At 42.2% G+C, this 24,707-nt stretch overlaps 1 protein-coding gene across 9 annotated transcripts in view; it reads left to right on the top strand.

Annotated features, from left to right (window-relative positions):
- EIF2AK4 (eukaryotic translation initiation factor 2 alpha kinase 4) overlaps positions 1 to 24,707 on the top strand; it is a 97,547-nt gene that overhangs the window by 19,652 nt on the left and 53,188 nt on the right. For 8 of the 9 annotated variants that reach the window (XM_023255503.2, XM_023255502.2, XM_023255505.2 and 5 more), the window contains 9 exons: positions 2,695 to 2,772; positions 3,929 to 4,077; positions 6,977 to 7,092; positions 10,076 to 10,233; positions 11,865 to 12,400; positions 17,917 to 18,023; positions 18,605 to 18,762; positions 22,250 to 22,701; positions 23,451 to 23,514. In XM_023255503.2, coding sequence (XP_023111271.2) covers positions 2,695 to 2,772; positions 3,929 to 4,077; positions 6,977 to 7,092; positions 10,076 to 10,233; positions 11,865 to 12,400; positions 17,917 to 18,023; positions 18,605 to 18,762; positions 22,250 to 22,701; positions 23,451 to 23,514 — 1,818 coding nt within the window. Of the gene's footprint in view, positions 1 to 2,694; positions 2,773 to 3,928; positions 4,078 to 6,976; positions 7,093 to 10,075; positions 10,234 to 11,864; positions 12,401 to 17,916; positions 18,024 to 18,604; positions 18,763 to 22,249; positions 22,702 to 23,450; positions 23,515 to 24,707 lie in introns of those variants that run through there. The other variant, XM_045059558.1, reaches the window with a different exon arrangement.

The following is a 24,707-nucleotide window of genomic DNA, read 5'->3' as shown; positions in this document are numbered from 1 at the left end:
CGGCCGAGCCCAGAACACCGCGAGCTCCTCTGAGTTCTTTCTCTGTCTCTGCCTACACACTTATCTTTATTTAAGTTTTGCTCAGCATTTGATTCAAGAACTTTAGATTCGAATGAGAAGAGGCCCAAAGAGTAACTGAGAAATATTATGAGTGGTTTTCTCCATATATATATATGTATGCATTTACTCCCAATATATTCATGCTGCTCCTAGAACCCTCAGTCTAGTCCAGATCTTAGAAGAGAAGAAGGTTTGTTTAACCAAACATCTTTTATTTATGGTCTTTCTGAACTTGTTAACCTGTGCACAAATTCACTGAGGGTTTTTTTTTTTTTTTTTTTAAGTTATTGATTTATTTTGAGAGAGAGAGAATCCCAAGCAGGTGTTGCACCACCAGTGTGGAGCCCATTGGAGGGGCTCGAACTCACAAATCTGGAGATCATGACCTGAGCTGAAGTTGATGCTTAACCGATTGAGCCACCCAGGCGCCCTAGGAATTTACTGAGTTTTACTGAATTTTCTTCTTCCTTCTGTGGAACAAGTATCCCCTACCCAAATGAGTACCAAAGCCAGAGATTGAATTTTTTTTTTTATGTTCACTAACCATTTGTATTTTTTTCTTTAATCTGTTTGCACAAGTGTGTACACTCCTGTGTTATTTTTAAAATCCTTTCATCGGGGCGCTTGGGTGGCTCAGTCAGTTGATCGGCCGACTTCGGCTCAGGTCATGATCTCGTGGTCCGTAAGTTCGAGCCCTGCGTCGGGCTCTGGGCTGATGGCTCGGAGCCTGGAGCCTGTTTCAGATTCTGTGTCTCCCTCTCTCTGACCCTCCCCTGTTCATGCTCTGTCTCTCTCTGTCTCAAAGGTAAATAAATGTTAAAAATAAAATAAAATAAAATAAAATAAAATAAAATAAACCTTTCACCAAAGAAAATAATATGTATCTAAGTTTCCTCCTTGATTTTTAACTTAGTGTTTTTTGGTTTTTTTTTTTTCTATTTAGTCTTTTAATCAACTTACCTGGAACCCATTTTGGTGTGGGTTATAAAAATGAGCGTCCTAAGTTTTTTTTTCTCCATTTTTTTTCTTAGTTGATTTGTATTATTTCCTTTAAAGTGTACTTTAACTCTTTCTGTATACTAAGTTCTATTTGTGAGTTATCTATTTTGTTCAGTTTTTTTTCCTGGACTCCTTACCAGACTCTGAATTACTGTATCTTTTATAATAATTTAATATCTGAAAAGGCACATCCCCCTCTCTTCATTTTCCAGTATTTATGCTTTTCTTTCTTCCTCAGCCATTCTTACCCACTTATCCTTAGAGGTGAACTGCAGGATTGTTCTCTCAAAATCAAAACAAACTCTGCACTAGACTTATATATTCATTTAGGAAGAATTTACGTCTTGACAATATTCAGACTTCCTATCCAGGAATGTTCTTCTCCATTTATTTTTATCTCTTGGTGAGGCTTTCTAGTTTTCTTCCTGTAGATGTTACTATGTAACTATGTCTCTTTTTTTTTTTAATGTTTGTTTATTTTGGGGAGAGAGAGAGGCGGAGTGTGAGTGGGGGAGGGGCAGAGAGAGAGGGAGACACAGAATCCAAAGCAAGCTCCGGGCTCTGAGCTGTCAGCACAGAGCCTGACGCGGGGCTCGAACCCATGAACTGCGAGATCATGACGTGAGCTGAAGTCAGAAGCTTAACTGACTGAGCCACCCAGGCACCCCTAGTATTACTATTTCTTGCAGTTATTTCTAGGGTTTTGTTATTCCGCTTTTCTTAGGTTCTTACTGCTGGTTTTGGGGTTTTTTCCCCCCTTCATTTTGTTCATCCTGTGCTTATAAGTTAACACCTGTCTCTTTGTGGGCCCTATTCGTTTACTTCTATTTTTTTTATTTTAGAAAGAGGGAGCGCATGAGTAGGGGAGATAGGCAGAGGGAGAGAGAATCTTTTTAATGTTTGTTTATTTCTGAGAAGAGAGCACAAGCAGGGAAGGGGCAGAAAGTGAGGAAGACAGAGGATCTGAAGAGAGCTCTATGCTGACGCCAGCAAGCCCCACGTGGGGCTTGAACTCACTACACCTGGAATTTAGGGGACTCAAAAACGCACTATTTTTCTCAACCTTAATTCAGATCCACTTGAACAACAAATACAGGAGTTAAATGGATGGAGATCCAAATACTGCTTTGAATACTGAGCAAACTAGAGAATGCAGCTTAAGGTCTATAGCATGTGGGGGTGGTGCCCGGGTCATTGCCATTCCTGGTCAAGGCCCTAAAGACAGCTCAGCCCACCTCCACCACGTTGGCCCTGTGGCAGAGGGCAGACAGACGCAAATGCGTGTTCTCATAGACAGGCAGACTTCAAAGAGGAGGGAATAGGTCAAGGTGGGGAGAAGTGCGAGGCCAAGGGTGATGCTGTAGTGAAAGTCTTTCTACATGGAAACAGGAAGAGTGGGGAGTCACTGCCCCTCCCCCTGGTCTTGAAACCTTACTAAATGGGAACAACCACTGCAGAGGACCTGCTACAACCGGCCTAACCATAGTTTGCTGTCAGGTTCTGTATATTCAGGCCTTTTAGGAAAGGAGGGCTTGAATTACAGAAATGTAAAAGGTTTTTTTTTTGTGGTTGTAGGATTTATATATTGTCTGGGTTTCAGAGATTGGCATTTGATGGCAGTATGTTTTATTTCAGCAACGTGAAATCCTTCATGAGATTCAGAGGAGGGAAGAAGAGAGAAAAGAGAGAAAAAGGAAAGAAATGGCTAAGCAGGTACTGTATCAGTTGTATCATACTAAAATATTTTGCATTTTGCTAAACATAAAATGTTATTTCCCTTGATGATGTTTTCCTCTCCAATGTTAGTAATAGTAGTAAAGCTGAAAATGAAGCGCTAAAAAAAAATCCCCCAAGTGGTATTCATTGCGTATTTTAGATTCCCCGAAAGAGGAAACAAAACTTAGAGTTGTGTGTTATCTGTAGATGACACAGTCTGATGGAATCACGGTACTTTATCAGATGAGTCCAGGGAGAGCAGAGATCGAAGCTTTGATATTAACCCAGACAGGAATTCCGTTTCTTTCTTTAAAATTGCTAATAAGTACTTGGAAAATACAACGAATGGAAGTCATATCGTTCTGCTGGAGATTTCATTCATTGATGGAAAAGAAGGATCCCCCAGGTCAGGTTTAAAAAGCAGTGGTGAAAGAGGAAAAAGCCTTTTTTTCCTGACTGCAACTTGGTCAAAAAACCAGTTACACGCATTTGGAGAAATCCAGAGAAAATTTTACTTGTTCCGCTTTGTAGAATTATGGCATTTAACTTAAGGGCAACTGTGGGGGGTGTTGCGAGGAGGCACTGATGTATGAGTAAGGAGCACCTGGCTTAAAGCCTTGTCGTTTTTACTGCCGGCCCTGTGACCTTGACAGGTGACACTAAATGTGACTCATTTTCCTCATCACTTAAAATGGGGCTGATGATGCCTCCCTTCCTTCTCATGTAGTTATTCCCACAGATAAGTGTCGTCTGTGAAAATACAGAGCCGTACACGAATGTAAGATGATGGGACTGTTTCCTCCAGCTCTCTCTTGCTCTGATCCACCTGCCCGCCAGCATTCTCTTTGACTGTCTTCTTCTCTTTACCCCCTCTTGCTTTTCTCCCTAAATTTTCATGCATCTTCTGAGATGTTAAGCATTTTCATTTATAAAATTCACATTCTCTTGAAACTGTTAACCCTGGCCTTCAGGTTCTTGAACCAGTATATATCTGGATGTTAAATTTTTAAAAGTTAAGTTCAATTTTATTCCACTGGAAAGCATTCAGCTTAAATAAAATTTTCACTCTCTGCTGAATTAGTGATTATGTGCCGTGATTGTCTCTTATTTATGACTTGTATCTAAAGTAGGTTTTACTTTTCTGTTTTTCTAGGAGCGTTTAGAAATTGCTAACTTATCAAACCAAGATCAAAATTCTAGGAAAGACCTAGGAGGACATGGAACAGCCGCCAGTCTACATGGAGGCCTTCCCGACTTCGTAGGAAATGGCAAACATCGGACCAACTCCTCTGGAAGGTCTAAGTAAGTCCTTACGATTTCTGATCTGGAAGGAGAAAGTTGTAGAAGAAATAAGATAACTTGGAGTGCCATGTGATGGAATTTTCAGATCACGGTTTCATTAACTCTTTCAAAGCCTATAAATATATATATATATATATATATATGTATATATATATATATATATATTTAGGTTTTTTTTTCAATTTATTTTGAGAGAGAGAGTAAGTGGGACAGGGACAGAGAGAGAATCCCAAGCAGGCTCCGTGCTATCGGTGTAGAGCCCAATGTGGGGCTCAAACTCAGGGAACGTGAGCTCAAGACCTGAGCTGAAACCAAGAGTCAGATGCTTAACCGACTGAGCCATCCAGGCACCCCTTTGCTACTTGGCTCTTTTTTTTTTTTTTTTAAATCCTCTTTCCTTCTTTTTTCAGGTGTCAAGGTCCCAGACACCTAATTTAGTCTTCTAAAGTTGATTTATCTCTAACTCTTTTTTTTATAAGACGTAGTTAATAACATTTGGCAGTTTTGTTTAAAACACCTTTTATCTTTATGTACTGCCACAGCTACTTGGAAAAATTGGTAACATGGGTGAAGTTCCTAATGATACTGCAACCCCCTGTGAACATTCCATAATCTAGAATAGATCTTCCTCTATGAGACCAGTGTTACTGCTTCTAAATTCCATTTGTTTGCTTTGGGATGGCTATTTCTGATGGAGTTCAGAAGCTGCTTTACTTATGAATGAATTCAGTTCCTAAAGGTTGTTCTAAAACTCAATTCTGGACGAGTCCAAAATAGACAATATGAGCACTCAATATATATACATCTTTTGGGTGAAAACAGGAAACATCAATGACACTGGATTTTGCCTTTTTATCCCTTCGAACTTTGTGTGATTTTTATCTTTCAGAATTGTTATTGCTGTTAAACAGCCTATTCTGTTTGTACCACATTTATTGTTTTCTTGATACTTTTCACTTTTAAAATTCTATTTTTCTTTCAATCCTCATGATACATCTTGTCTTACTAACACTCTTAACATTCTCATTGTATTTGTACTTAACAGTCATGATGTAAAACACCTTTAAACCAACCATTTACACACTGTAAGCAACTTAAAAGGTGACATGGTCTAAAATGTCTGTTAGCACCATCTGTTGGAGGGAGCTGAGCAAATGTAGACGTGCTTCTAGATAATTCATGTTAATAAGCCTACCATATCATTTTAAACCTTTGCTTTTACATTTTTCTCCATAAATTTCAGTGTGCCCTTGGTTGCACAAAGAACTTTAGAAGTAGAAATTTAAACAGAACTACAGTGTATCAGCCGTTCCCTAGCGTTTGGAATGTGTAGACACATGTGTGATATGAGAGACTCAAATCTTAATGGGTCTTGTCAACAATGTGGGATGGGCTCGGGGTAGGGGAAGACAGGTAGGTTGGAGGTGGAGAGACTAGTTAATAAAGGAGTATATCATGTATCCAGGAGAACGTTGGTGGTGACCTGAACAGGGCAGGAGAATTGGAGACGAGAGGGTGGTACTCGGGGTTCAACTACACATGAAAGATCTGGGGCTCAGGGAGGCTCACATGTTTCTGACTAGAGACAGAATGGATGACTGTGCCACCAACCAAAATAAAAGAGCAAAGGGGAAAAACCAGATTGAGAGTGGGTAGGAGAGTGATGGCGGTTTTATTGACATTGCAGTAGCCTGAGGAGTAAAGAGAAGACACAGACAGCCAAGTGTAGAAGTTTGAAAGGGAAGAATAAGAGGAGGTGGGAGCAAGGTTGAGGAAGGGGAATGTGGACCTTGGAGAGAGCTATAGTCTGAGGGGAAGGAGCCTAGATGAAGGGGCAGATTGAACATATAGGAGAGAGGGACTAGCTGCTGGACCAAGATCTCAGAGAGACTCTAGGGAATGGAACTGAGGAACAGGGTCCTTAAAGTCTGGGAAAAAGAACAGTGCAGATGCCAAGAAACATTATCGGTGGAATGGTAGAGTGGGCTTCACTGCCCATTGCTTCATGTTCTCGGTGAAAGTTTAAGTCAAGATCATGCTCATTGCTTTGAATGAGAGGGTTGCTTTCTAGAGACCTGTCCTTGTGCCCCATCAAAGCATTTCATACAGGGGTCCAATCCTGACCGTCTCTCTGTGGTCTCTTTACTGCATTGTCTACCAGTTTATTCATTTTTATTTATATTTCCCGATTACTATTTTTGCATTATAATCTAGCTTCCCAGCTATTGCTCCTTGCTCAGAAAAAAAGCAGGGAAAGGGAAAGAAGGGAGGAGGTGGTGGGCTTTGAACGTTTTGGAGAAGTCATAAAGGGGATTGGCTGAGCGTATCTATTAAAGACAAGTGAGACAATGAATGAGAGCATGAAATGGTTGGGGACCCAACTGGAACTAGGAATTTGTAATGCTCCAAACCCCCCATTTGCAGCTTCTTCCAGTTGTGCACGTGCATGGGAATGCAGAGATGTGAGATCAATGTGGGACTGAGCTAAATCACTGCTGTAGAACTTCTGTGATGATGGAAATGTACCCTGTCAGTGCTGTCCAATATGGTAGCCACTAGTCACTTGTGGCTATTGAGTACTAAAATTTGGCTATTGCAGTTGAAGAACTGAAATTTTAATTTCATTTTAATTAAATCTAAATAGCCACTTGTGGCTAGTGGCTACCATATGGGACAGCACAGATCCAGAGTTAGGGGTTTGTAGAGTTCATATGGAGAAGACCTCAATGGAGTGGGGGTGGGAGTTGAACAACATTCCCATTAGCACTCCACCTCAATTCCTAGTAGAGATAGATGCTAGACATTGAATGGGCTAGCAAACAGGAGAAAATGGAAGCGCAAGGATTTCCTGTGTTAATCTTAAATTGAAAGAAATCATTGTCCACATTTATTTTTTAAGGCGAGAACGTCAGTATTCTATATGTAGTAGTGAAGATTCTCCTGGCTCTTGCGAAGTCCTGTATTTCTCTATGGGTAGTCCTGATCAGCTCATGGTTTACAAAGGGAAATGCACTGGTGAGTAAACTTGCTAACTTCATTTCAGTTATTCTAACTACAAAAGTTAACCATGAAAGAACAGAGTGGATTGGAGTCTGTGGTCTAAACCAGTGTGGTCCAGGGAAATCTATTAAGACCATAAGTCATTCTCATTCCCATTACCTAATGACCAAAATGAGAAAGCACTCAGGTTTCCTCCTCTGTACCATGGAAACAAAAAAACTTAGGCTCTTAGAAATATTGTTAGATTAGAGATAATTTAAAATTTGTCATTTTTGTAATCAGTCAAGCTTTTTGAAACCAAAACGGGTGAAATATGAATCAGTAGAATTTTGTATCCTGCACATCTGTCGCTGATAAAATATGTGTAACAAAATGAGTTCTAATACCTGTAATCTTTCATAACCCAAGTCTGATTTTTTTTGTTGATATCCATCTAAATAGCACTTTTCTCTTGGCATGTTGTATCTGACCAGGAAAAGCACTTCATTTTCTATATGTTTTATTTAGCAGTTTTGCCTACTGATGGGTATTTGGGGTGAAGCTGGTTCAGCAATTCATGATTTGAATTGTTTATATTAAAATCACGCTTTCATTATCTACTTTTTTGCCCTAAATATAAATCTTTTATCAGCCATACAGACACAGCCACTACTTGGTGTAGGGATCACTTGCATATAGTGAGTCTGACAATTTAATTTTTAGTCTCATAAATATTCTTTGCCAAAGCTAACAGCCAAATTTTCTAAATGGAGTTTACTTTCTTTTGGTGTCTTTTTCCCTTTAAGGAGATGCAGATAAGCGTGGTAGTTGCCAGGGAGCACGCAGCAGATAGAGGGAGAAGACACCAGATATCCGAATAGTCTATGAACTGGACACTTAACCTTGGCTGACGGAATGCAGCCTGAACCGCACAGGACTGTGTGGACGCTGACTGTGCCATATGCACACTAAGCAACCATTTGGTGAGGTTGACGACCTTGGACCTGAGACGTCCTTGACTCAGAGGCATTTCAGATTCTGGCAACATAAAACACTACTGGCAACATAAAACATTACTTTCAATAATCTGGGGAAATCAGGAAGGCAGATTAACCCAGTTGCTTATTATTACCTTAGCTCAGTCTCGCTGGTACTCATTAGACCAATTTACCTTAGTTAATACCCTCATTAGGAGACACATTTGCAATCGGAACATTTTTTTGTAAAACCACTGCATAAATTATTTTGCTTTCCACAACAGGTCTAATTTTTAAGATATGTCCTGATTTTCTACGAAATGTTTTTATAAAAGATGAATTCATTGGCATTTGTTTTTCAACTTAAAGCTGTTAGAGTCAGACAGCTGACGGATAAAGCGCTTTAGACACCGTCTGTAAAAATGACCATTAACACATAATAGAGTCTCAGTCGGAATTCTGCTGGTAACCTATTTACCTTCAGCCTCATGGCAGTGTGTTCTTTTGTCTCTTATTACCCCCATCACAAAAAAGTGACAAGAGGAGGGTGGTGATGACAAAATTATAATCCAAAAAACCACGAACTCTAAGCAGGAATTATGAGATACTGACCTGGTTCCAGTTTAGGAGACAAATATTGCAAGACATTGTACCGTATAATGCACACATCTAATTAGGCTTTGTGTAAATAACATCACATTCCATCCCATAAACATTTTAATGTGCGTTTTCCAACGTGTGCTGCTTAGGCCCCACATTCCACAGGTTGCTTCCTTTGGTTGACAAATTCTCAAACATCAAGGGTTTTCTTTTCCCCTCAGGCTAAGAATGTCGGGAATTATATATAACTAGCATAACCAATCATTTTAATTAAAATGTCTTAAATTGCCAGCATTTCTACGAGATAAAAACTGCCTCTCAGGTAAAAAGTCTAGGGGAGCTAGTTCACTTTTGCTAAGACCACTTTGTCTTGTACATCCAGGTTACTTTTCATTTTTTAAGTGGAAAAAATAATTACCATTATTTCTTTGAAACACTTTTTTTCATCAGAAGACAGTGTAGCATCATGGAAAGATATTTATATACCACGAGAAAAAGACAAAATAGTGTATATCATTAGTTCTCAACTGAGGGCAGTTTTGTCCCCTGGGGGACATTTGGTGCTGTTTGGGCATATTTTTGATGGTTAAGACTAGGGTAGGGATGCTATTGGCATCTAGTGGGTAGAGGCCAGGGATACTGCTTAACATCTTACAGTGCACAAGACAGCCTTTGGCGACAAAACATCTTAGTACAAAATGTCCATAGTGTCAAGGGTGATAAACCCTGTTACGTATGCTATGATTTGGTAAATTAGAAAAAGAATAGAGGGAACAGGAAGAGAAATAAAATGGTGATATTATAGGTGATGCTTTTCTCCATTTCCATTTTTTTCTGGTAACTTTCCAGGCACAAGTGGAAACCATATGCAGATCACTAAGTGTGTGTGTCTTTCTGACTTCCAAGTTTAAACCGTCATTTCTTGTTCCTTCCCTCAAAACCATTGGCCAGTTTGTATTTGCTGACCATATTCAAATTTTATAGTAAGAAGATCATTGATGTCTTAAAATTTCCAAATTATTAAAACTTATTTTTACTGTGCACACTAATCTACGTCAATGGAGTTACCTTGATAGAGTGTTCCTATTTCCAGATTCCTTCCATCATATTAGTAGCTATCGCCTTAGTAGGCATAGTCATCAGAAGTGAAATGGTTATAAAAGTAACATGCTGAATAACGGCTAGTAGAGGAAAACACTGATCTGCTACTAAATCTCGTTTATTTTCCTTTTATAAAAATTAATATTTGAGGGTTCAGAGTCTGTTGTTACATCTTACAAATTTGGTTACAGAAGAGCATGTATTCCATGAAATCATATTTTTTATAGTTAGCACATGGTATATCCACTGTTGAATGAATAAATGAAGATATATCCCCCCTTTCTTTACCCCCACAGAAATTATACCTGTGAGATTTCATTATATTTTCTTTCAATGTGCAGGCAGTGATGAGCAGCTTGGAAAATTAGTTTACAATGCTTTGGAAACGGCCACTGGCAACTTTGTCTTGTTGTATGAATGGGTCCTTCAGTGGCAGAAAAAAATGGGTCCGTTCCTTACCAGTCAAGAGAAGGAGAAGATTGATAAGTGCAAAAAGCAGGTGGGCATCTGAGGTGGCCCTTGAGCAGAGGCCTCACGCCGAAATGAGGAGACGACAGAACAAAAGAGCGGTGTGTTTGATTGGCTAGCAAAGATGACAGAATGGCATGAGATCTGTTTAACCAGAGGGGATGGTGGGGGACCCGCCCCCCCCTTCCAGAGTTTCCTCAGCCCCTTGTTGACTCTGGCACAGCTCTCACAGTGCGGTCACGACTTCGAGACTGTTTTCTGCAGCCTCTTTTATGGTATTAATAGCCATCTCCAAGAAAAAGAAACCCGCATTTATGATAGAAAAACTGGAAGGAAATACACTGAAATCACAATGGTTGTCTTTGGGTGGTGACCATCTAGATAATTTGTGGGTGTCTCTCTTTTGTGTTAGTACTTACTAAAGTGTTGACACTGAATCCTTATAATCAAGAAAGGTGGGTGTGTTTTTTTGTTTTGTTTTGTCTCTTTTTTTAACGTTTATTTATTTTGAGAGAGAGGGAGAGACAGAGAGAATCCCAAGCAGGCTCCACCCTGTCAGCGCAGAGCCCCATGCATGGTTTAATCTCACGAACCATGAAATCGTGACCTGAGCTGAAATCAGGAGTTGGATGCTTAACTGACGAAGCTACCCAGGCACCCCATTTTTTTTATTTTTTGTTTTTTATGTTTTTTTTTAAATGTTTATTGGTTTTGAGAGAGGGAGAGAGAGAACCCCAAGCAGGCTCCATGCTTAGCGTGGAGCCTCTCGTGGGGCTCAGTCTCACGACCATGAGATCATGACAGGTGCCGAAATCAAGAGTCAGACATTCATCCTACTGAGCCACACAGGCATCCCTGCCCCCATTGTTATTATTTTTTTTAAGATTTTTAAAATTCTTTTTAAGCAATCTTTATACCCAACGTGGGACTCCATTGACCGAGCTTGCCAGGCACCACAATCAGGAAAGTTTTTTTTTTTTTAATTTTTTTTTTTTTAATGTTTACTTAGAGCACAGAGCCCAACGCAGGGCTCAAACTCACGGACCACGAAATCATGACCTGAGCCGAAGTCGGCCGCTTAACTGACTGAGCCATCCAGGCACCCCAGGAAAGGTTTTTAAAAATAATTAGTGTTTCTTTTTTTTCTTCTGGCCTTATGGCAAAATAAATTGCTTTTAAGAGCTGTTCACCAACGTTAGGGGCACCTGGGTGGCTCAGTTGGTTAAGTGTCCGACTCAGGTCATGATCTTACGGTTTGTGAGTTTGAGCCCTGCATCAGGCTCTGTGCTGACAGCTCCGAGCCTGGAGCCTGTTTCGGATTCCGTGTCTCCCTCTCTCTCCACCCCTCTCCCTCCGGCACTCTGTGTGCATCTGTCTCAAAAATAAATAAGCGTTAAAAAAAAAAAATAGGGAAAAAAAGCTGTTCACCAGTTTTATAGTAATTTGCGCATTAGATTTTGAGATCACAGAAGTTGATAATTAAATTGCTTTCATCTTCATGAACCGTTAGGTTGGCCGTATAATTTAGGGGAGGATACAGTGCAGAACGTATTTGTTCTCCTTTGAAAGTACATTTTCTGTTAAATATTTTACCTTTGAAGTGAAATACCATTTTAATGCTGGCCAATACAATATTATCTTAGTGGTGTTTTTCCTTATCAGATTCAAGGGGCAGAAACGGAATTCAACTCGCTGGTGAAATTGAGCCATCCAAATGTAGTACACTACTTTGCGATGAATCTCAAAGAGCAAGATGACTCCATCGTGGTGGACATTTTATTGGAGCATATTAATGGGGTCTCTCTCGCCGCACACCTGAGCCATTCAGGCCCCATCCCCATTCATCAGCTCCGCAAGTACGCAGCTCAGCTCTTGTCGGGCCTCAGTTATTTGCACAGCAACGACGTGGTACACAAGGTTCTGAGCGCATCCAGTGTCTTGGTGGATGCAGAGGGCAATGTCAAGATTACAGACTACAGCATTTCTAAGCGCCTAGCAGACATTTGCAAGGAGGACGTATTTGAGCAAAACCGAGTTAGTTTCAGTGACAGCGCCCTGCCTTATAAAACTGGAAAGAAAGGAGACGTTTGGTGTCTTGGCCTTCTGCTGATCTCCCTCAGCCAAGGACAAGAATGTGGAGAGTACCCTGTGACCATCCCTAGCGACTTACCAGCTGACTTCCAAGATTTTCTAAAGAAGTGAGTATCACTGAGATTCTCTCTAATTGCTCTTTACTCCTGCGCTTGAATGTGCTCACCATCTAAGGGATGTGTTGAAGCTGAAAAGTGAGGAGCAGGATTGGAGTTTATTCTTTGTCCTCCCAATCTTTTCCCAGCCACATGGGTTCTGTTTTCTTGCTTACGTTTTCATTCCCTTAGTTCGCCCATTCTCCTAAATTCACTTGGGCTTAGTAATAGATTTCCGAAGCTGCTTTGGGGGACAGCCTGGTATATCTAGGAAGTTAACTGGGAGGAAAGCCCCAAGTATTCCAAATGGAAGACCCTCTTTGTCTCCCTTTGCTGCTGGTTCCTCAAGGATCAAAGACAAGGCCTCCGCTGTCTAGGAGTGTGATTCTGCCCCTTGTTCTTCGTAACCATTCTTCACTGTCATTGTGTCATTCAGCCAAGTCCTAGACGGCAGTGACTGTCTCACACCAGCCATAGGATTTTTCGATACTTGTAAATTCCAAGTGCACATTTCATTGTAGAGCCAAGTCTAACTGCATCGAGAGAATCCTTACTGAGGGGCTCACCTAAGGCCTACGGTTTTTGTCTGGGTCCTTCCCTTTAGGACTTTGCAGCTTAGCCCTGCCTCTGTGCTGTGTCCAATCCAGACCTAGGTGCTCTGGGTTTCTCTGTGAAAAGGGAACTAAGATCTCTTCAGTCTGGGCTTTTCTAGATTCTCCCCTGGTCCTGCCCTCCTGCAGAAGTTGACCTGGACTGGTTTCTTCCCTTTCCTGCACTCTGTCTTGTTTCTCACTATTTCTTTTTTCCAACCATTCACTTTTATCCGCTCCCTCCATTTCTTTTTTAATCTTTTTATTTATCTATTATTATTATTTTTTGATGTTTATTTTTGAGAGACACAGTGTGAGTGGGGAGGGGCAGAAAGATGGAGACACAGCAGGCTCCAGGCTCTGTCAGCACAGAGCCCGACGTGGGGCTCCAACTCACGGACCATGACATCATGACCTGAGCAACGTTGGATGCTTAACCAACCGAGCCACCCAGGCGCCCCAATTTAATTGATTTTTTTTTAATGTTTATTGATTTATTTTGAGAGAGAGTGCGAGCAGGGGGAGAGGCGAGTGAGGTAGAGAGAGAGAGGGACAATCCCAGGTGGCGTGACACCAACAGTGGAGAGCCCCATATGGGACTCGATCTCACAGAACAGTAAGGTCATGACCTGAGCCGAAATCAGGAGTCAGACCCTTAACTGACTGAGCCACCCCGGCGCCCCTCTTTCTTACTCTTTTTTTTTTTTTTTTAACATTTATTTATTTTTGAGACAGAGAGAGAGCATGAACAGGGGAGGGTCAGAGAGAGAGGGAGACACAGAATCCAAAACAGGCTCCAGGCTCTGAGCTGTCAGCACAGAGTCCGATACGGGGCTCGAACTCACGGACCACGAGATAATGACCTGAGCCGAAGTCGGACGCTTAACTGACTGAGCCACCCAGGTGCCCCTGTTACTCTTTAACATGGTTGTCCTTGAGACTTTTTGTATATTCCTTCCCCATCCTAGACTGGTTTGATGGACCGCTCGGTGAAGAAGTTGCCGCACAGTGTTGCACTTCCTTTGCTGTCCAGCCGCAGTTAAAAAAAAGAAAGAAATCGTTCACAAACGGCACCAGCATGGCTGCATTTCATTTGTAGTTGTTTGTTTTACTTACTGGTGAATCCCCTGGACAAAGATTCTGTTCAGCTCAGTCTGCGTGATAGGAAAGAGCCCAGACTGGAGCCGGACCGCTGGATTCAGATCCCACCTTTCCCCCTTAGAATTCTCTCAGTTCTTAAGTTCTCCGCCCAGAGTTGTATCCTTGTAAAATGGATCGTTTTAATTTACTAATTTACTTTTAATTTAGTCCTTTAATAATAATAGCACTGCCTCCCTCCGGAGGTGGTTGGAGGGATTGAGTGAGCTCAACACCTATCCAGTGGCCTGTGCTGTGCTGTTAGGGTTAGTTAGCACCGTCCTCTGGAGAGAGTACAGTAAGCTTCCAGGCTTTTCATCCCTTTTCAGAGCTGGACCTAACATTTGCCTCCACTACTTATGGCTGCCATGGTGCCAAAATTGCTGGCTCAGAAAATTTCATCTTTTTTTTTTTTTTTTTTTAATGTCTGTTTATTTTTGAGAGACAGAGACAGAACGTGAGCAGGGATGGGACGGAGAGAGAGAGGAGACACAGAATCCAGAGCAGGCTCCTGGCTCTGAGCTGTCAGCCCAGAGCCCCACTCGGGGCTCGAACCCATGGACCACAAAATCATGACCTGAGCCAAGGTCGGACGCTTAACTGAGCCAACCGGTCACCCCAGAAAATTTCGTCTTTTTAACTGAGCTCCTGGAGGCTATAAAATCTCTTTATTTTTTTGAATTAACATCCAAATTAGTTAGCATATAGTGCAACAATGATTTGAGGAGTAGATTCCTTAATGCCCCTTACCCATTTAACCCATCCCCCCTCCCGGCTATAAGATCTCTTAAAGATACGGTTTGTTCTAGGAAGGCTTTACGGTTTTTCTTGGTTACTGTCACAGTTGAGTTAGAGTTGACAATGTGCTTCAGAAACCTGACAGGATGTGTATAGGGATGTTCATTGCAGCATTTTTTTTATGCATGTGAAAAATCAGAAATTGTCTAAATGTCCAACAGTAGGAGAAGAAGGTGTATGTAATGTAAATAAATTCTGGTAAGTTCAGAAAGATCTTGGAAAGATCTCTAAGACACGTGGTGTAGCCTTGTAATATATAATAAGAAATATTTATTTGGTCTTCATCCTGTTTGAAGCACAGAGCTCTCAAAAACATTGGAATTTCTGAAGTGATGAGAGTGGTAAGGGTGTCCCTTGTTATGTTGATGAGGTAAATTTTGGACCACACCGGAGGATGGGGCTGGTTGCCCAGAGAACTGACCTGAGAACCCACCCCTCTCACCAATCACCAGTGGCCAATGATTTAATTAATCATGCCTATATAATGCAGCCTCCATAAAAACCCAAAAGGTTGGGGTTTGGAGAACTTCCAGCTTGGTGAGCACATGGAGATTTTTGGGAGGCAGGTGAGCCTGGAGGCAGGGCACGGAAGCCCTGTGATGTCTCCGCACACCTCACCCTATGCATTTCTTAATTTTTACAAAAATTTTTAAGGTTTTATTTATTTTTGAGTGAGAGAGAGTATGAGCAGGGGAGGGGCAGAGAGAGACGGAGACAAAGAATCCGAAGCAACCTTCAGGCTTGGAGCTGTGGGCACAGATCCCAACGCAGGGCTCAAACTCGTGAACTGCAAGATTGTGACCTGAAGTCAGACGCTTAAATAACTGAGCCACCCAGGCACCCCTTGCTCTATGCATTTCTTCTAACTGTTCCTGAGTTATATCCTTCCATAAGAAACTGGTAATCTAGGGGCGCCTGGGTGGCACAGTCGGTTAAGCGTCCGACTTCAGCCAGGTCACGATCTCACGGTCCGGGAGTTCGAGCCCCGCGTCGGGCTCTGGGCTGATGGCTCAGAGCCTGGAGCCTGTTTCCGATTCTGTGTCTCCCTCTCTCTCTGCCCCTCCCCCGTTCATGCTCTGTCTCTCTCTGTCCCAAAAATAAATAAACGTTGAAAAAAAAAATTAAAAAAAAAAAACTGGTAATCTAGTAAATGTTTCTCTGAGTTCTGGAAGTGCTCTAGCAGACTAATGGAACTCAGGGAGGGGGTTGTTGGAACCTCTGATCTGTAGCTGGTTGATTGAAAGCGTAGGTTGTGACTGGCATCTTCAAGGGATTGGGGGGCAGTCTTATGGGATCGAGCCCTCGACCTGTGGGATCTGATGTGGTCCCCAGGTAGGTGGTGTCAGAATTGAGTTGAATTGTAGGACACCTAGCTGGTGTTAGAGAATTGCTTGGTCCCCCTCCCTGCTAGTCCCCCAACAGTGGAATTGAGTACAGAACCTTTTACACGATCAAATGAAAAAAGCAAGTTGAGGATTATACAGGGTGAAGTCGTTAGAAGAAAAAAAAAAAGTGTCTCTTTTGTATGATTGTGTTAAATGCATAGAAAAATAAAGTCTAGAATGACAGACACTAAAGGGGAAGGGAGGAATTGGAGAGAGTTGGTTTGGTCGAAGACTTTATCATAATCAATAACGTTTTAACTTTTGCAAGGAGAAGGCATTCTTGTTTTACTTCAAGGTAGTTAAAATTAACCTTAAATTTAGGGGAAAAAGCCATATCTTACACAAATGCTTTTATTGTGATTTTTTTTTCTGTCCTTTTCAAGGTATGAAATTAGGAGTACTTGGCATTTTAGTGCTGACATAAAAAAATAAAATGTTCCCCTTTAAGGTAGTTGCTGCCACCACTTGATAGCTACAGATTTTAAGTATAGAATTCAGAGTGATGGTTGGTTCTGTTAGAAACATTGTTGATAATTAGGGTCAGGTGCTACCCAGTGTTGCTGGCTTGGGTCATTGTCAATACAGCCAGACAGCTGAGATCTTTTAAAACAGTGGTTCTCAGGTTTTATGTTGAATTGAAACCACCCGGACAGCTTGGTGAAGCACAGATTACTGCCCAGACCACCAGAGTTGCTGATTGACCAGGACAGGGTTGGAATAGAATTTGTAACAAATCCCCAACAATACTGATAGTGAATGCTACTGGTCAGAGACCCCACCTCGAGAACCACTGGGTTAAAGGCATGGCTTCTCTTCCTTCATTAAAAAACAAAAATTAGGGGCGCCTGGGTGGCGCAGTCGGTTAAGCGTCCGACTTCAGCCAGGTCATGATCTCGCGGTCCGTGAGTTCGAGCCCCGCGTCGGGCTCTGGGCTGATGGCTCGGAGCCTGGAGCCTGTTTCCGATTCTGTGTCTCCCTCTCTCTCTGCCCCTCCCCCGCTCATGCTCTGTCTCTTTCTGTCCCAAAAATAAAGAAAAAACGTTGAAAAAAAAATTTAAAAAAAAACAAAAATTATTTATTAGAACACCAAACCAGGTTCAAGGAATGAGAATGAAAAGAAAGTATGTGACAAAATGTGGGATTTTTAAAAAAGTAGTCCATAATTGTTACCAGGTTACATCATACTATGACGAACAGGCTTTGTCCAAAGTTTGTCATATTGGGCCCCGATCTTGCATCAGCTTTCAGATTTGCTTGTCCTTTGGAAAGCTTTGTTTTCCCCTGGTCCTGGGGGGTCTTGGTTTAGTATGTCAAGCCATTGAACTATTAATGGGAGTGGAAATTCATAACTTGTGCTATCTTAAACTTGTTAAAAAAAAAAAAAGTGTTCCACGAGATAGATCTTCCTCCCTCTAAAAACTATACATTTTTTGACTCCCCACTCACACCCAGCCTGGTGTTCAATATGTATTCACTTATGAGTACATATTTTGGTCCATAAGCAATATGAATTCTCTAATGTGTATTTATTTTAAAAACAATAAAAAAAAAAACTTGCATTAACAAGTTTAGTGCTTGTTTTCTGTGTCACTGAGACCCTTTCTTCCCTCTCACTGAGGTGTGTTTGCTTGGATGATAAGGAAAGATGGAGTCCCCAGCAGTTGTTGAAACACAGCTTTATCAATCCTCAGCCGAAAATGTCTTTACTGGAACAAAGTCCTGAAGGTGAGTCTGTTGCCACTCTTTTTTGAAAACCTGCCTGACATTAATTATTTTGAAAGTAAACCTAAAACTGGAACGGACTGCTTGGATCATAGATTTTTATCTGGTTTATGCCGAGCTGTACGTAAATCCTTTCATTGGATGTGTACCATGCGCGTGGAACTGTTGTGCCCTCTTGGTTTTTTCCAGCCTCGACTGATTAAAGTGTCCATTGGCTAACCCTTCTGGTCACATCACTTTACTGCTGTGCAACCGGATTTCCCTGTCACTACTCAAGTAGCCGATGAGGGATCATCAGCAGAGCTGGGGATGAGGCAGGAGACCTGGGTATGGGTTCTGACCCTATCGCATCGTCATTTCCTTGTTAGCAGTCTCAGCCCCACCTCTGACCTGGGCTCATGTGTATTCCACCTCACCCTACAAGGTGAGAGGAGAAGTGTTCACGGGTCTGTGCCAGGGAAGAGGTCCTTTTTCAAACTACCGGTTGGGACCCCTTCTTCCAGCACTTGGTTCCTTACTGGGTTTTGCATCCCTTGCTCTTTTTCTGATGCCTCGTTTGCCTCTCACGTTTTGTTTTATCTCAGACTCGGGAGGACAAGATTATGTTGAGACCGTTATTCCTAGGAAGCAGCTACCCAGCGCGGCATTCTTCAGTGAGACACAGAGACAGTTTTCCCGGTACTTCATCGAGTTTGAAGAATTACAGCTTCTCGGCAAAGGAGCTTTTGGGGCTGTCATCAAGGTGTGGTACAGCGTTGTGCCTGGCGCTTTGAGAGCTCCTCCTCTGTTCATTTCTGCACACAGGGAGTTCTTTTTTTATTCTTATTTTTTAAAGGGAGTTCTTTTTTGAGAGCGGGGAGAGAAGTGAGCACGGCCATTTGAAACTCTGACCGTCATGACCGTTGCAAAGTCAAAGGCTTGAAAGTTCCCCTGGACACGTTAAGAACGTATGATGCCTCCTCCGTTGCCTGATGCAGTCCCTTAATGTGAAAACCGCATGATTACTTGCGGAGCCAGGACCTCTCCATGAAGACCGTTTTTCTGAGCTTTGGTTCAGAAAGAAAAGTGTCCTTTTTGTCCTATTTGCTTTTCAGAGGTGCTGTGGATAAAAGGGCTGCGAGGTTAGCGCTGAGGTGGGGTTCACTGGGAAATGGCCCCAGACGGTCTCCATGCCTTGTATTTTCCAGCTGCTCCGGAGAGAGAAAACTAGTGGCGCGTTACGAGGGCGCGCCGTTGTTAGGTCTCGCCTTCCGCGTTCTTGTCTATTTGGGTGACTCATGATTACTTGCCCCTTGAGAAAGAGATTTCAGCTGCTCTTAAGTAATTTTTGGCAGTTTGCCTCCTAGGAGACCCAGGCTGATACTGTGCTATTAAATCCATATAAGACCTGTCATCTTTCACAGAATAAAATGGTCCTCCATCAAGAAGGCATATGCCCATTTAGGATTCTGAGAATGTTATTAGGAAAGGTTACTAGGATTACTGTGGAAGACCTTTTACACTCCCATAAATAAATAAATAAATAGATAGATAGATAGATAGATAGATAGGTGTTTCTGTGGTAATCAGGGACAGAAAGACAATCTTGAGTTTTCTGAAAGGAGGTTATAGTATCATGGAAAATGTTCAACTTTCTTCGTGAAAGTATAAACACTCTAGTTAGACGGTTAAATAGACCTACTATGGGCAGATACCTTGATTGGATAATCACAGTGATCTTCAGGAGAGTGGATGATTGTTGGGTATGTTATTCATTTAACTCCCACTATCATTTTGATCAAGCCCTTTAATGTGTTTGTATTTTAGATTTTTGAATACAAACATTACCAAACTCCATTTTGGGTAGGCTCATATAATAAAAATGATGGGTAGGCTCATGTAATAAAAACGTCTAGTAATTTAAGCCCCTAAGTTTTCTTGTTTTTCGTTCCGAGAGGCCATAGCCCTCACACTCCGTCTCTCTTTCTGGGTTAGGGTAGGGCATTCTGTTCAGTGATCTGGCATTTCAGTAGCAGTTGGCTTGAGTATGATTCATGAACCTTTCCATTTTTATTTATTTATTTTTACTTTTTAAAAAAATATTTATTTTTGAGAGAGACGGAGAGACAGTATCAGCTGGGGAGGTGCAGAGAGAGAGGGAGGCACAGAATGCAAAGCAGGCTCCAGGCTCTGAGCTGTCAGCACAGAGTCTGGTGCAGGGCTGGAACTAATGAGCTGTGAGATCATGACTTGAGCCGAAGTCGGATGCTCAACCAACTGAGCTACCCAGGCGCCCCAGCACCTTTCCATTTTAATAAGTGAGTTCCTAGAAGTCTGCAGTGTAGTAAGCTCCACATCCCGATCAGTGACTCCAAATGTTCATGATGTGTTCTGAGACTCAAGGTTGAAGACCATGCCAAGACTTTGCATGGTCTTCTACTCTATTAACATGGCAGTAAACAACACAGGGCTACATAGAGCTTTTTGGAGCACATTCCGTATTTCAGGTCACGTGGCAGGTGGCTCGCAAACCTTACCTTTCAATTTGGTGACATGTTATGAAATAAATATTAACCCCTTTTTTCACATGAGGGAACTGACTTTCAGAGTAGTTATGTAATTAGCGTGAGGTTACATACATGCACTAACAGATGAAAACCAGCCTTCAGACCTAGATCTGTTTTACTCAAAAGCATGTTTCTTGCCACTGTTTCCACACAAAGGTAATCTGAAACAATTTTATAGTACTCCTTTCTCTATCCTGGAAGTTATTTACTATACTAATCTAAACCTATGAGAATGATGCTTTATTTTGTGTTTTGTCATTAACTAGTTCCTCCCTCCACCCATGGCCAAGTTGTTGCTTTTTATCACCTCATTTGACCTGCACATTGGGTCTGGAATGTTCTGGTGAACAAAAATTTTTCAAAGCTACTTCAGTCAACCCAATGGCATGGTGCAACTGCCAAAGAGAAGATGCCTCTGTGCAGGATGTAGAGACCTTGCTTTGAAACTTTCTCTTGTATTTTTCTTGTTTTTATTTGATTGTGTTCTTAATCACATTTTTTTAGTCTTAATACATGTCATCAGTTATAAATCTTTTTTTTTTTAATGTTTATTTATTTTGAGAGAGAGAGAGCAAGCAGGGAAGGGGCGGAAAGAGAGGAAGAGAGAGGATCCTTAGCAGCCTCCAAGCTGTCAGTGCAGAGCCCAACATGGGGCCACAAACTGAAAAATAAGACCTGAACTGAAACCAAGAGTCACGGCGCTTAACCAACTGAGCCACCCAGGTGCCCCTCCATCATAAGTCTTCATAACAAAATCAGTGGGCAATAATTGTGTTAATACCAATTTTTTTTTTTTTTTTTTTTTTTTTACTGAGCATCTTTCTCAGTGAGGCCTTGATTGTAAGTGCTTTGCTCACCTCATTCACTTAATGCTTGCAGATAGTGACCTTTGAGGAAGGGAAGTGGTATATGTACCATTTTATAGATGAGAAAATTGAGTTTTGAGGAAATTAAGTCCTTTGCCCAATTTTACACAGCTTTGTAAGTCGAGAATTAGAATCTGCATTCAACTTAACATTTTTGGAGTTGAGTTGGTGTTTAGTGACTTTGTTAAAAAAAAAAACACAAAACTTGGAGAGAAGCTAAAATTCTGAAACCTTATACTGATTTCAGAAAACAATTCATATATATTTTTTTTAAGTTTATTTATTTTGAGAAAGATCATGAGTGCAAGCAGAGAGAGGGAGAGAGAGAATCCCAAGCAGGCTCCATGCTGTCAGCGTAGAGCCAGACCCCGGCTCGAATTCCCAAACTGTGAGATTATGACCTGAGCCAAAATCAAGAGTCAGATGCTTAATCGACTGAGCCACCCAGGCATCTGGAACATAGTTCATAATTCAACAATTTCTTAGAAATGGAGATAGCAGATGTGATCCTGGGAAAGCAGGAATATGATTGTCGGTAAAATTAATGATTCAAATAGAGATCATATTTTCTCCAGGTCTCTTATTATTAAGCTAAATACACCTGTCACTTCAGGTGAGATGTTTTCTGTTTTTTGGCAGTCCAGACGTTGTTCAGCTCAAGAGGTTGAAATGCGTGGCTCTCCACTGTAGCTTTTGGTCCTCATTCAGAACCAAGGGCTCGCCTTGGGAGGGGATTGGTGAGGCCATACAGATGTCACCTCTGCATGGCTCTGAGCCGCTGACCTGCACTGGCTTCCTCCCCCTCTTCTCGTGGCAGGTGCAGAACAAGCTGGACGGCTGCTGCTACGCGGTGAAGCGCATCCCCATCAACCCGGCCAGCAGGCATTTCCGCAGGATCAAGGGCGAGGTGACCCTGCTGTCACGCCTGCACCATGAGAACATCGTGCGCTACTACAACGCCTGGATCGAGAGATACGAGCGGCCGGTGGGCCTGGGGATCCTGCCCTCGGACTCGGAGTCCAGCCCAGGGACGCCCCAGGTTCGGGACGGGCGAGGTTTGTCCCGGCCTACCGCACAGGACAGCGGCCGGGACGGCCCTGGCAGCGTGGAGGCCACCGCGCCACCGCCCATCCTCAGCTCAGTGGAGTGGAGCACCTCGGGGGAGCGCTCGGCCAGCGCCCGCTTCCCTGCCGCTGGCCCGGGCTCCAGCAGCGACGAGGAAGAGGACGACGAGGAGGAGAACGACGGTGTCTTCTCGCAGCCCTTCCTGTAAGATCATCCGCGGGGGCGCCAGGCCCACCCCTGGGGGAAGAGGATTCAGTGAGAGACACGGGCTTTCCCCGTGTTTCCATACACAAACGTGTGCATGTTGAAAAAGTAACCAGATTCAGTCCAAAGGTGTTTTTCCCCCACTGTTGTCACAAGATCTCCAAAATCCAAGCCCTGAAGGAAGGAAAAATAGGAATTCCTTCCAATACCTCACTTTAGTACATTTGATAGAAAGTTTATAGAGAGCATTCTTTTTTTTTTTTAATTTTTTTTTTTAACATTTATTTTTGAGACAGAGACAGAGCATGAACGGGGGAGGTCAGAGAGAGAGGGAGACACAGAATCTGAAACAGGCTCCAGGCTCTGAGCCGTCAGCACAGAGCCCGAGGCGGAGCTCGAACTCACGAACCGCGTTATCATGACCCGAGTGGAAGTCGGACGCTTAACCGACTGAGCCACCCAGGCGCCCCTAGAGAGCATTCTTTTGGATAAGGGTTTCCAACTCTGGGACGTTGAAAAACTAACCTGGAGTCTTGACATGGGGCCAACTGCAGTTCTAAAAAAGGGTTTACCAAACCAATAATTACGATCCTGAAGTTTATGCTTCTCAGAAGCCACACTGGTCATCTTTTACTTTCCTGGTTGGATTACATTCTATCCAGTTGGATACAGTTGATCATAATTCTTAGCTGTTGAATTTATAACCAGGAATTTTATTTCTTCAGTATTTCTCTATTTTTCTTTTTAAGACCTGCTTCAGATTCTGACAGTGATATCATCTTTGAAGATGAGAACAGTAAGAGTCAGAATCAGGTAAATATGTAAATAGAAATTACACCATTTTATCATGGGTGGGCTTGTAAGAAAACTAACGTTTGACATTATAAACCTCTGATAGAATAATAAAGCCTTGCTCTGATTTGCAAATATAGAAACTTTCAATGTTAAAAATGTGGTTGTTTAATTTATTTGCCACTCCTATGTTTATTTATAGGCCTTAATTTATCTGCATAATCAAACATGCTCGCTTGTAGAAGAGAGGAGTAAATGGACATGCTGGTTTTATTTCATTTTGTCTTGTTTTTGAGAGACAAAGATCGTGCCTGCGCACAAGGGAGGGGCGGGCAGAGGGAGAGGGTGAGAGAGAGAATCCCAAGCAGGCTTCGTGCTCTCAGTGCAGATCCTGATAAGGGGCTCATTCTCACAAACCAGGAGATCAGAACCTGAAACAAAAATCAAAGGTCAAACACTTTTAACCGACTGAGCCACCCAGGTGCCCCTTGTTTTGTTTTGGTTTTTAAGTGCAAACCGTTTCCTAGAAGATTTGAGGAAACTTTATGTGGTTGGGGATGCCAGTTGAATTAAGTAATTAAATAGCGTAATTGTGAAGTTATGTTGGTCTCTATGACCAGTTAATCTTGATCATTTTATTCTCCCTACACCGTCCTCAAGAACAGTGTTTTGGGGCGCCTGGGTGGCGCAGTCGGTTAAGCGTCCGACTTCAGCCAGGTCACGATCTCGCGGTCCGGGAGTTCGAGCCCCGCGTCTGGCTCTGGGCTGATGGCTCAGAGCCTGGAGCCTGTTTCCGATTCTGTGTCTCCCTCTCTCTCTGCCCCTCCCCCGTTCATGCTCTCTCTCTGTCCCAAAAATAAATAAACGTTGGAAAAAAAAAAAAAAAAAGAACAGTGTTTTAACAGAGTCATGATCCTGTAACAGGTTATGAAATCAATTTTGAGGGGCCACAACCAGCTTTACTTAATTTTTAATGCCGTCGAGAAGAGTAGAGAACACTGAAGTGCATCACACTAGTAAAGATAAGCTGTATACCGAGGCTCTCGTGAGTGTGCGAACTGGGTGTGATACATCTGTTTCTTCGTGTGGATCGTGGTCTGAAAAACCAGTTTGAAAAAAGGGTCGAGTGTCATGGCTTTATTCTCTACGAATAGAAACAGAATTATAAGGGTGCATTCAGTATAGATAAAGAAGTCTACATGTAGGCCCTGTTA

Source organism: Felis catus, chromosome B3, assembly GCF_018350175.1.
Source record: "Felis catus isolate Fca126 chromosome B3, F.catus_Fca126_mat1.0, whole genome shotgun sequence".
NCBI classification, from domain to species: Eukaryota; Metazoa; Chordata; class Mammalia; order Carnivora; family Felidae; genus Felis; species Felis catus.
Note: the sequence above shows the minus strand (reverse complement) of the source record. Positions and strands in the feature narration are given on the sequence as shown.